At 39.6% G+C, this 12,614-nt stretch overlaps 2 protein-coding genes across 2 annotated transcripts in view; one reads left to right on the forward strand and one right to left on the reverse strand.

The window, feature by feature from the left end:
* Nucleotides 1-12,614, forward strand: part of LOC138981554 (stress-70 protein, mitochondrial-like) — a 33,098-nt gene that overhangs the window by 6,137 nt on the left and 14,347 nt on the right. Inside the window, exons 7-12 of the mRNA XM_070354508.1 lie at nucleotides 142-304; nucleotides 751-843; nucleotides 9,396-9,605; nucleotides 10,838-10,927; nucleotides 11,203-11,445; nucleotides 12,129-12,246. Of these exons, the coding sequence (XP_070210609.1) occupies nucleotides 142-304; nucleotides 751-843; nucleotides 9,396-9,605; nucleotides 10,838-10,927; nucleotides 11,203-11,445; nucleotides 12,129-12,246 (917 nt within the window). The remainder of the gene's footprint in view (nucleotides 1-141; nucleotides 305-750; nucleotides 844-9,395; nucleotides 9,606-10,837; nucleotides 10,928-11,202; nucleotides 11,446-12,128; nucleotides 12,247-12,614) is intronic.
* Nucleotides 1-12,614, reverse strand: part of LOC138981557 (kyphoscoliosis peptidase-like) — a 176,546-nt gene that overhangs the window by 4,919 nt on the left and 159,013 nt on the right. The gene's annotated exons all lie outside the window — the stretch shown is intronic.

Raw genomic sequence — 12,614 nt, forward strand, 5'->3', positions numbered from 1 at the left:
GCTAATAGTACTTATTACAATCTAGATGCAAACAGATGTGCAGCCAAATTACTTTTGAAACGTTCGTTACCTTTTGAGGTTTCTGATTGCGCATGGTCTTTTCAGAAGTGTTCATTGAGAGATTTTTTTTACCTCTTCCAGCATAGCTGTGTTTGATCTGGGAGGAGGAACCTTTGATATTTCCATTTTGGAAATTCAGAAGGGCGTTTTCGAGGTCAAATCCACAAATGGCGACACTTTTCTCGGAGGAGAAGATTTTGACAATCATCTTGTCAACTTTCTGGCTGGAGAATTCAAAAAAGACGTAAGATATGTCTGTGTTACGATATTCCGACACTGTAAAGATCTTCCCACCAACTTTTAGTATGATTTACCCCCTTTTAGTATCATGTTGATAATGTCAGCTGATTGTTTGTTAACTGAAAGGTAGTGGGAAACGACAGGAGTACCTATGCCAGTTTTGAGGTCAGTCTTGCTTGTGTGTACATTTCAGTCATAAGAAGTTTGGAGGATGAGCAATGCTGTTTGAAAATAGAACATGTTCCAATGATTTGAAACACAATTGTAATTCAACAGTTGTCAGCATATGTGAGATAGTCGCTCAAGTAAAAGCTGGGGTTACCAATGTTTTTCTTCGTGACTGTTTTTTTTTTTACACTTTATTGTGCAAATGAATTAGCCACACATTTGTGTTATGTTACCAAATGGATGGCAAAGAAAGCAGCAATAAGTGTGTGGTTTATGTTGCAGCAAGGGATTGATATTACCAAGGACCCTATGGCCATGCAGAGGTTACGTGAGGCATCAGAAAAAGCCAAGATTGAGCTGTCTTCCTCACTTCAGGTCGGTTGGTACCGTCATTTTTGAGTCACTTGAGAAAAAGTGACTGTAATCGGTCAGTGTTAGTCTGTCCGGCCGTCCGGCCGGCCGTCCGTAGACACCACCTTAACGTTGGACTTTTCTCGGAAACTATCAAAGCGATCGGGCTCATATTTTGTTTAGTCGTGACCTCCAATGACCTCTACACTTTAACGATGGTTTCGTTGACCTTTGACCTTTTTCAAGGTCACAGGTCAGCGTCAAAGGAAAAATTAGACATTTTATATCTTTGACAAAGTTCATCGGATGTGATTGAAACTTTGTAGGATTATTCTTTACATCAAAGTATTTACATCTGTAGCCTTTTACGAACGTTATCAGAAAAACAAGGGAGATAACTAGCCTTTTCTGTTCGGCAACACACAACTTAACGTTGGGCTTTTCTCGGAAACTATAAAAGTGACCGGGCTCAAATTTTATGTGAACGTGACTCATTGTGTTGTGAATAGCAATTTCTTCCTGTCCATCTGATGCCTCATATAATATTCAGAACTGCGAAAGTGACTCGATCGAGCGTTTGCTCTTCTTGTTAACCCTCATTTCTGATAGGACCATTTAAGAGCAAAAGTCACTCTGTCCGCAGTAGTGATCGTCAATGAAGGAACTAATCGCTGCACAGGGCCAGTGACTTGTAAGCAAATTAACGGGTCAAGTTTCTACTTTAGTTTTGTAAATATATTTGCAATTAACATTTATTTGAACTTACGGAATCCAAAGAGCTCGACTATATGTAGAAGTCAGTAAAAAAAAAAACCTGCCGCTGGTTTGCATGGCTTAAATTTGACAAAGTATCGTTTGACCTGTAACAGGTTTTCCCAATCTAACTGCATGGTGACTGTTGAAGCTCCTTGTGCCATTAACTCTTACCAGTTCGGGGGTTTTAGGGCATATTTTACAGTGCTGTTGGTGCCTACTTGCCAAGTGGCTATCTGGGGTCATATTCTAAATGAAATATAGAAAGTTATATATCAAATGAAAGGAAAATGAATAAGCTTTTCATATTTGCAAAGAGAATTGTGCTATCTTTAAAGGTAAAATTTTTTATGGGGGTGACAACATGATTTTTGTTGAAATTTGTACGCCCATTTTTTGGAACACGTGACAAACACAAAGAAGAAATTTTTTTTGTGTTCAGTTTATTTTAGATATGCTGCTAACTAGTCTGTTTGGGCATTCATTTTACATAACATAGCAAAGTTTTATAGAGTTTTGCTGATAAACAAAAAAGTTATTATCACCTGAATACCCCCACCCAAATTTCAAAGTTGGACGTTTCATGCCTATGGCCCCCCAAAAAAAATCATTCTGTTTACGGTATCCTGACTGACCCTATTGTTTCGCGCGACCCTGGACTTTTGTTTGGCATTTGGTAAAAAAAATAAAAAAATTTGAAAAAAAATAAATTTTGAAAAAAAAAAAAGGGGGGGGGCTTTGTTTTTTGGCAAAATAACTTAAAAATATGTTTTGGGGGAAATAAAAAAAAATTAAAAAAAAAGTCCCGACCTACCGACCTTATTTTTTTGGCCTATGTTACCGTTAACAGACTTTTATTTTTTTTGTGCCTGATAATGCATTTCTATAACTAAGTTATAACAAAAACCCAGCTTGTTTCTTTTTTTTTTTATTTTTTATTTTTTTATTTTTTTTTTTTTTTTTATTTTATTTATTTTTTTTTATTCAATTAATAAAACACTAGATAACAAACATGGTATTTTCTGTTTGCACACATACTCTCTCATTTACATGCGGTTCAGAAAAACTTGTACATTATACAAAAGGACTAAAAATAGTCATACGTGAAAAAAATATACGTGTCAACATGTGTAGCATCAAAATGATCATATGTCATCATATATTGATCTTTTTTTTAAACAATATTCGCATCATAATGTATGGCTGTCTTTACATTATATCAAAGAAAATAAACAATAGTTTGTTTTTAATTAATAAAACTTCAGACTAACGAACTCTCAAAACAACATGATTTCCAAAAATAATTTCCAGTGTTAATCGTGAATCGGTTTTTTTAAAAATGCTTACGCACATCTTTGCGATTAAAATAATGTGATTAATCTTCTTCATATTTTTGCTGTTACTTTTTATACCAAAAAGCACATCTGTAACATTCAACCTAATTCTTTCACCAATGTTTACTAAAATGTACATTTCAATATATTTCCAAAACCTGAGCACTGTTGGGCACTCAAAGAAAAAATGCTCCAATACATCAAGTTCATCCTTACAATATGTACAGTTTTTATCAGCCTTCACTTTCATTTTACACAATAAAATATTAGTTGGATAAATGTTTTGCAATATTTTCCAATGCAGTACACGTAATCGAACTTCACTAGTGACAGTGGCTGCTAAGTTCCAATTCTTTTCGTCAATTTCAAATCCTAATTTTCTTCTCCAAAATCCTTCTGAACAGGGTTGGCTGTATTGTTTTCCTACCAGAATCTTTCGAATTTCTTTTACTGATTTAACTTTTTTCCCACAGAAGGTCGGAATGTCACAGACTGAACAATTTACATCGTTTATATCGACATTTCTTAAAAGGAGATGTACAGCTATTCGAACAACATTGTACTCAAACAATCTATTTGCAGTGTAGCCAGTTCTTTCACACACTTCTTCATAGGTAGAAAAACGTCCATTCTCACACACATCGCTCACATACATTATACCACTTTTAATCCAATCCGCAAAAAAAAGTGGGTTTCCTTGACAAATTATATCTTTGTTGTTCCACAACAAACCGGAAACAGAATTACCATTATTATCGACTTGATTGTTATCAAGCCATGCCTTCAACACAGCGGACCAAAATTCCGATTTAATACTGTCCAATCCTTTAAATGGTTTGCTATTAATGTTCGCAAAAAAACACTCAAAGCGACTCCCAAAACGGAAAAACAGTGCTTTTGGGAGCCATGACCATTTCTGGTCTTCATTAGACAGAGTTAGGTTCACAACCCAGCTTAACAAAAAGGAACACTGCATCTGACGCAAATCAATCATATTTAATCCACCTTGCTTTACTTCGTTACATAAAACAGTTCTTTTCACCTTTTCAAATGCTTTTCTGTTGCAGTCTTTTTTGCGCCACACGAAGCGAAACATTAACCTATTAATTTCAGTTAGAACGTCGTCTGGTACAATCAGCGCCTGCATTATATAGACAAAATGCGGCAGAATAAACGTTTTGAATACACAGACTTTACCAATAATGCTCAAATTCCTTTTCTCCCACACGCAGATGAGCCTTTTTGCAACATTCACTCTCTCTTCCCAATTCTCTTTCACTTTTGACGCACGCATATAATTACAGAAATACACACCTAGAATTTTCATTTTGTCTGTACATGCAAAACCGCAACACTCATTCCTACAATTCTTCCGCGACCCAAACCACATTAGTTTGGATTTTTGGTGATTTATGTTCAAACCTGATATTTCTGAAAATTTACCAATCAAAGCCAGGGCTTGGAACATGTCATGTTCATCTTGCAAAAACAATGTAACATCATCAGCATACAACAATAATTTCAAAACTTTATTCATATCTCCGTTGTTCCATAATGACATACCCTTTATATTTTTGGCCTCTCGAATTTTGATTGCTAACAATTCAACTGCTAATACGAAGGCAAGTGCGGAAAAAGGACACCCTTGCCTTATTCCGGAATCAATATTAAAAAATTCAGATAACCAACCACAATAGTTTACACAACTTTTTGCGTTTTTCATCAAAACATCAACCCATTTCACAAAATCAGTTCCAAAACCAAATTTTTCAAACATCTTCAACATAAACTCTTTGGAGATGCAATCAAATGCATGAAAAAAGTCAATTGACACCATCAATCCAGGCTTATTATGTAAATCTGCATGTTCTAAAACATCATCAACTAATCGCAATAAGGTTGAGACACGTCTACCTTTTATATACCCAACTTGATCCTCATTCACAACACTCCCTACAACATCTGAGAGCCGAAGAGCTAAACATTTCGCTAATAACTTATAATCTGTATTGGTCAGTGAAATAGGTCTCCAATTCTTTAAATCATTTCTTGATAAATCCTTCCCTTTATGAATCAGTGTAATTGCCGCTTTACACTGTGAATTAGATAGAGTTCCATTCTTAAAAGCAGAGTTAAAAGACGCAAGTATATACCTTTTTAGGCTCCTCCAAAAAAACTTATAAAACTCAACTGTTAATCCATCAATTCCAGGCGCAGAACCATTATTCATACGCTTTAGAGCTGACAAAACTTCTCCTTCTACCACTTCCCCTTCACAGCTGTCTTTCTGCTGATCATTTATTTTTAAAACCTTTGTTTCATCAAAAAAAGTGTCAATTTTTAAGCTCATGTTTCCCTCATCAATTTTCCGTTTATACAAATCAGCAAAATACGTTTTTTGGACGAGAATAATATCTTCTTGCGTTGTAACAATTCGTCCGTTATCATCTTTTACACTTTCCATTATTTTTGCGTTTGCTCTCGCCTTTTCTAACCCAAGAAAAAAAGGTGTGTTCCTTTCACCCTGCTCGATCCATTTAACTCTTGCACGCACCTGTGCTGCACGAGATTTACGCTGCTCTAACAGTTCTAACTGCAGCTTGACCTTCTGCCGTTTACCTTGCGTTTGAATACAGTCAGGGGAGATCCCAAGGGTTTTATCCAACTCATTTAATTCACCATACAGTTTTGCAACATCATTTTTAATTTCAAAACTTTTAAACTTACTAAAATTTTGGGAAAAATCCTTGATTCTCATTTTCAATAATTCCCAACCAAGTTGACAATCCTCTTCATCATCAAGTTGAAATGTGTCAAACATTTTGTTCATTTGATCAACAAAGCTCACATCATGCAACAGAGAATTATTAAATTTCCAATAACCCTCTCCTCTTACGACATCAGATAGTTTAATATGAATACTACAGCCTCTGTGGTCCGACGTCGCAACAGAGATTATGTCAATCAACAATCTTTTCAAACACACTTAAGCTACTAAAAACGTAGTCAAGTCTTCTTGCCACAAATGGAATATTTTTTGACCATGTAAATTCTTTTCTATCTAAATTATGCATTCTCCATACATCGTATAAATCACATTCATTCACCAGGTCATTAAATTGTTTCACAACAACGTTTGAATGTTTCTCTCCACTTATTATGTCGAGCTCATTACTCATGACACAATTAAAATCTCCACACAACACTATATCACCATCTTCCTTTTTTAACATGTCTGAAACATCTGCAAAAAATGTCATTTTCTCTCTAGACTCGTTTGGTGCATAAACATTTGCGATAATCAAACTTTGGTTATCACTACGAATCTTCACTGCAAGAATGCGCTTCGTTTCACACACGATCTTTACATGATCACAAACAAACCCTTTTTTTAATAATATAACCTGTCCCGCGCTATGCACGGTACTTTCGCTGTAAAACAGATCACCACCCCACTCTCTCCTCCATTCTTCACTGACATCTTTAGTAATATGCGACTCTTGCAAACAAATGACATCATACTTTTTGCTTCTGAAAAACGTAAACAAACTTTTCCTTTTTCTTTTGGTTCTTAACCCTCGAGTATTCAGCGAGAACAATTTCATGTTACAAGCCATTGTTAGTGTCCAGTATCAAGTTCTTGTTACACAGCACGTGCGCTAGTTGGCACTCGCATCAAGCCGTGCGTGTTTCTCCACGCCTTCTGTTGTTGGGGATACCCCCTCTGTCTCTTGGCGTGTCCGCTTGGGGGTATTTGACCGAGTGCGAGAGTCAAAATCGAGTTGTGTTTGTTTCTTGCCGTTCCTTTCCTTTGTTAATTGCCTACCTCTTTCTACGAGCGCTGATTTTCCCTGCTTCTGTTTTGGTTTGTGTTTTGCAGAGGAGTGTATGTTTGTGTTTTTGCTTTGAGGTTGCCTGTTTGTCTGACTTGAGTTGCGCAGCCCTTGTGAGGGGGTGTCGTCTGTGGAAGCTTGGAATTCCTTGCTGACGTCAGTTGTCTGGGTTGTCTGGGTATCTTCCCATTCGTCCTCTTCCGTCTCACCATCACCACTTGCGTCATCGGCATGGGAGTCCTGCACGGGGCCACTCTGTCCATCCTCATTGGTTGGTTCGGTGGGCGCGCTGATGGGGTCCCACACTGACGTGGGATGTGGGCGTTCACATGTTGGGTCGCCCTGCTTGTGGCCGCTGCCCTTGCACGCCCGACACGTGATAGGGTTGACACATGTCCAAACTCGGTGACCTGGCTGGAGGCAGCGGGAGCACTGGGGAATCCCCTTTTCTGTTTTGGGTTGCTCTTTGTGGAAGAGCCTTGCTTGGAAACTTCCAACTTTCAGTTGTTTGTCTAGAGGCTTTGCTGGCACATTTATGAACACAAAACGCCTCCCTGTCAGAAAGCGCGTCAGTTTTTCATCTTTGTCTCTTATTTTATCATGAATAATCTTTGATCGCATAACACAACCAACTCTCAGAAGAGCGGTCTCTGCATCTGTGCTGGACACAGAGAGAGGTAGATCATCAATCCATAGCTTGGTCGCGGGGACTTCCACTCCGTCGGTGCCCCTAAGAATGTAGGGGTTCGTACCCTTTACCTGAACTGAGAGACCTCTCAGAGCAAACCCCTCTAGCAACAGTTGGTTACGAACCTGTCGAGAAGCCGGATAAATACGCCACAGACCTCTGATCTCCTGGGCACCAATGATGCTTTCTCTCCCGGTAACACGCTCACAAGCCAAACAAAGCTTGTTTCAGTCATAAAGTGTGTCTTAAATATGAGTTTATCCACTGTCCAACCCATCCAATGTAAAAAAAAAAAAAAAAATTTAATTAGATAATTGGTCAGTGGAAAACTACAGGGGGGGCATCGTAAGCTTGCTTACGATGGGCAAGGGAGCGAACTGGTAAGAGTTAAAGGCACAGTAAGCCTCCCGTAAACCATCACAGATACTGTCAGGCTTTTACACACAGTACAAACACCCTTCCATTTGAACGCTCACCGAACGGGAACATCCTAGGTGCCCTACGTAAAGAGCGAGCAATTTTCAAAGAATTAATTTTGCGGATTGTCTCCTCACACAATCAGACCGTGGTGCGTTTTGGCGCTAGACCTAACTTTTAAAATCTAAATAATAAATTGACAGCTTGTTACACAAGCATTCTTAAATCATAAAAATTCTTTTTTAATCAAGACAAGATCAGTACAAGTTTTGAAAGTTTGAAAAAAGAAAAGCCCGGAAGCAGGGTCACGCAAGGTCGTGGTTCTCGTAGCAGACGACGGTTTATGTCTATCGCCAGTTCCTCTGAACAGTCAAAAGCCATCGGTAGAGTTCTTGTGAACCACAGCCGTTTGTTTCGTGCATAGTCAGAGGTACTTAACCCAATGCCCCCTGACAAAAAAATGGCAGGCAGCCTTCTAAATCCTGAGCAAAGGGAAACTACTCCGCACAACATGCACACATACAAAACAAAACAATTCATATAAAATCATAGAGTACTCACATTTATATAGAAGATGGCAGAATAACTCGAGAATACACTATAGTTTCATATGCAAGTATGTTCTGTCCACTTCCGATGTACTAAATGTTGTTTAAAAAAAAAAATCCAGCAAGTGTTCTTCAAAAATGTCCAACGTGTCAGCCTTACACCAATATATGTTGAAAACTCCCAGAAATATTCTCCCGAAAGTCTTGTTGTCGAATAACAACACCCAGATCGATGTCAGACTCATCCCCTTTCAAAGTAGAAAACCTTCAAAAGGCGTGTCAGAATCGTCATCTGAGTTCCCCATGATCGAACACCATACTTCTAAACCTTCGTTCAACGCCTTTTTGTCAGACAAAAAAATCTCAAACTTTGAAAATTCACAGCTAACACACTATCCCATCGATTCAAACTCTGCAAACGCTAGAATGAAGCAGCCGGAAGGAAGTGCATTAATCACATCCGGTCGCAAGGCCTTATGGGTAAGGCTCAAAGCGAAAGTGAAAGTAGGTGACCTAGTGTTTAGCGGGCCATGCCGGGCGTTTCAGGGATTTCATAGGGCACTTCCGGCGGGCCATGCCGGGCGGTTCATGGGGCATTGGGATAATAACGTGCTATTGCAGATAAGCTCACAGCGAATTACAAACTGACGACTACATTGTGAAAAAAGGGAAACTGGATCACACGGGTTCACAATGGCTCGGGGTAAGATAAACCATGCAAAAATAAATTCTTTGAAAATTGCTTGCTCTTTACGGAGGGCACCCAGGATGTTCTCAAACGGTGTGTGTTTAAATGAAAGGGTGTTTGTACTGTGTGTAAAAGCCTGACAGTATCTGTGATGGTTTACGGGAGGCTTACTGTGCCTTTAAAGATGATTGGTGAAGTACAGTTGTGTTACTCCTGTTCTACCATAGATAGAATTTTTTTAATTTTTTTTAAATCGCAAAGTACCACAATTCTTATCTTTTTTTTAATAAAATTTGTACATGTGCTTGCTTTCAGACTGACATCAACTTACCCTACCTCACAATGGATGCCAGTGGTCCCAAACACATGAACATGAAGTTTTCCAGGTCAAAGTTCGAAGCCCTGGTGGAGCCGCTGGTGAAGCGCACTGTCACCCCGTGTCAGAAAGCCCTGCAGGATGCCGAGGTTAAGAAGTCAGACATCGGAGAGGTTATCCTGGTCGGTGGAATGTCCCGCATGCCCAAGGTAAGGCTTCTGACAGCATTGTTGTTCATAAAATAATAATAGTACATCTACATAGCTCTTTCCTTGCAGCACAAAGCGCTTTATGCACAGTTGTGTTTTTAGTTTTTCTCTGTACATTTTTACGTATGTTGCTTATCAATGTATATTTTCCCATGTTTTGGAAGGCGTCATTTATTGCGAATTGTAATTATTTGGATATTATCTAGCGCTATATAAATGTTTTATTATTAATGGCAGAGGATTTGCTGTGCTGTTTTAACCCCCCGCGGGTTAGGGGGAGTCCCATATTGGTTGGGACTAGAAAGAATTTACCCGATGCTACCCAGCATGTCGTAAGAGGCGACTAACGGTTCTGTTTCTTCTCTTCTTTTGTCTTATTTCTGCCTTACCAGTCCTTTCACCTATATTTCCTTCCAAGAAAACTCTCCCTACTATTCCCTGCAGTTTTCCAATTCTTTTCTTGTTGTCTTATTTCTACCTGACTGGATCCATCACCTTTATTTCACTTACCAAAAGTCTTCTTTTCCACATCCTTATTTCTCTGCACCCCGCATGTCGTATGAGGCGACTAACGGATTCTGTTTCTCCTTTTACCCTTGTTAAGTGGTTCTTGTATAGAATATAGTCAATGTTTGTAAAGATTTTAGTCAAGCAGTATGTAAGAAATGTTTAGTCCTTTGTACTGGAAACTTGCATTCTCCCAGTAAGGTCATATATTGTACTACGTTGCAAGCCCCTGGAGCAATTTTTTGATTAGTGCTTTTGTGAACAAGAAACACTTAACAAGTGGCTCTATCCCATCTCCCCCCCCCCCCCCCCCCCCCCCCCTTTCCCCTATCCCATCTCCCCCCTTTCCCTCGTCGCGATATAACCTTCGTGGTTGAAAACGACGTTAAACACCAAATAAAGAAAGAAATGTGCTGTTTTAGAAAACCCAGCGCAAGCTTTTGTTTTATGGGTATCTTAAAGGTGCTTCTTGTTATGTGCATACTGATACTGCAGATTATGATGACTTCATGTGTGTAATTTAAAGTAAAACCACTCCCCTTTGCTAGGTTTTACCGCAGTAGCTTCGTACTCACTGTGAAAAGTATTTGGCCAGTTAAATTTGAGTGCTTTTATCCATTCATTGCATAAGTGTGGCTACGCCTTACTCTCTGCAATGTCATTATATCTGCCTGTGTGTTGCTGTCATGTACTAACAATTCTACAAAGTTGTTTTCTTGCTGCAGGTTCAGACCACAGTACAGGACTTGTTTGGTCGCACGCCCAGCAAGTCTGTCAACCCTGACGAAGCTGTTGCAATTGGTGCTGCCATTCAGGTAAAATGAAAACTCTAACCTTGCAAACTGTTCGTGTATGGTGATATTCCAGCTTAATTTTTGACTTTGAGCTGTTGCAAGAAAAGAAAATGAGAAAATTACAAGTGAATGTGTGCGTGTGTGTTTTCAGTGATGTTCAATGTTGCTGTGCTTGCCCCCACTGCATGTCCTCCTACATTTTGTGTAAGCTTTACATAACTCGCCTTGAACTTAACCTTTCACTTTCACAGTTACGATAGGTGTTATAAGAAAGGCGGTACTGGGTTGTATTGCAGGGCGGTGTGCTGGCTGGTGACGTGACGGACGTACTGCTGCTGGACGTAACACCGCTGTCGCTGGGCATCGAGACGCTGGGCGGTGTCTTCACCAAGCTCATCAACCGCAACACCACCATCCCCACCAAAAAGTCGCAGATCTTCTCTACCGCCGCCGACGGCCAGACGCAGGTGGAGATCAAGGTGTTCCAGGGAGAGCGTGAGATGGCCAACGACAACAAGATCTTGGGACAGTTCACACTGGTATGTTCTCCACTTTCAGTGTTCTTTGGCTTGGATTTTGCCTTTGGGAAGAAAGTGACTGTGATAGTTTCTTTCACAGTTCAGCTCCTAAACCTGGCGCAGAGTGGGCATTGTGCGGCGGAGTTAGTAACGTAAAACACGTTGCTTGTTCACCTGATTTACAGGGAGCAGTCTGGTTTTAAGGGTAGAACTGTTCTGGCACATGTGTGTCCTGTTTTCATGTAAAACATTTTTCATGTTGTAATGTCTCTTGATACGCTGAATTTAAGCATAGTACGAAGCGGAGAAAAAGAAACTAACCAGGATCATGGGCATGACACGACCTAGAACAAATAAATGTGTACTCCACTGTATTGTGAAACTTCTACAAAAGTTTGACCGAGTTGTTCAGAGTTTTGGTGTGAAGCAACACGGGTGCTTCACGTTACAAAAAGCGCCGCTCATTGGTAATCTGAACGTCAAGGAGCTTTTGACGGTGTGAGTTAAGAATAATTCACAATACCTGGCAGTGATGCTGCCTTTGTGTCATTACTGGAAATGCTGAAAAATTAAAAGGAACTTTTTAAAGAAAGCACAAGTCAGTCACAATTTTTGGCTGTATCTTGCTTTCTTTGTATAATTATTTCAAAATGATGTGAAAGTTTGGAAAGTGGATTTGGACGCTCAGAGTGTGTGTGTCACAGGTTGGAATCCCTCCTGCACCGAGAGGTGTGCCCCAGGTAGAAGTGACCTTTGACATCGATGCCAACGGTATTGTCAACGTTTCCGCCAGAGACAAGGGAACCGGCAAGGAACAGCAGAGTGAGTCATTTCACCTTTTGTCATGTTCTCCTGTGCTCATTTTGGAGACTTCATGTGGGACTTAAGTACGCTCATTTTTTTACTCACATGCGAAGCAAAAGTGAGTCTATGTACTCCCCCGAGTCGTCCGTCCGGCCGTCCGGAAAACTTTAACGTTGAATATTTCTTGGACACTATTCAGTCTATCAGTACCAAATATGGCAAGATGGTGTATGATAAGGCCCCAAAAAACATACATACCATCTTGACCTTGCTTCAAGGTCAAGGTCGCAGGGGCCATAAATGTTGTCTAAAAAACAGCTATTTTTCACATTTTTCACATTTTCTCTGAAGTTTTTGAGATTGAATACCTCACCTATATATGATAT

Source organism: Littorina saxatilis, linkage group LG12, assembly GCF_037325665.1.
Source record: "Littorina saxatilis isolate snail1 linkage group LG12, US_GU_Lsax_2.0, whole genome shotgun sequence".
NCBI classification, from domain to species: domain Eukaryota; kingdom Metazoa; phylum Mollusca; class Gastropoda; order Littorinimorpha; family Littorinidae; genus Littorina; species Littorina saxatilis.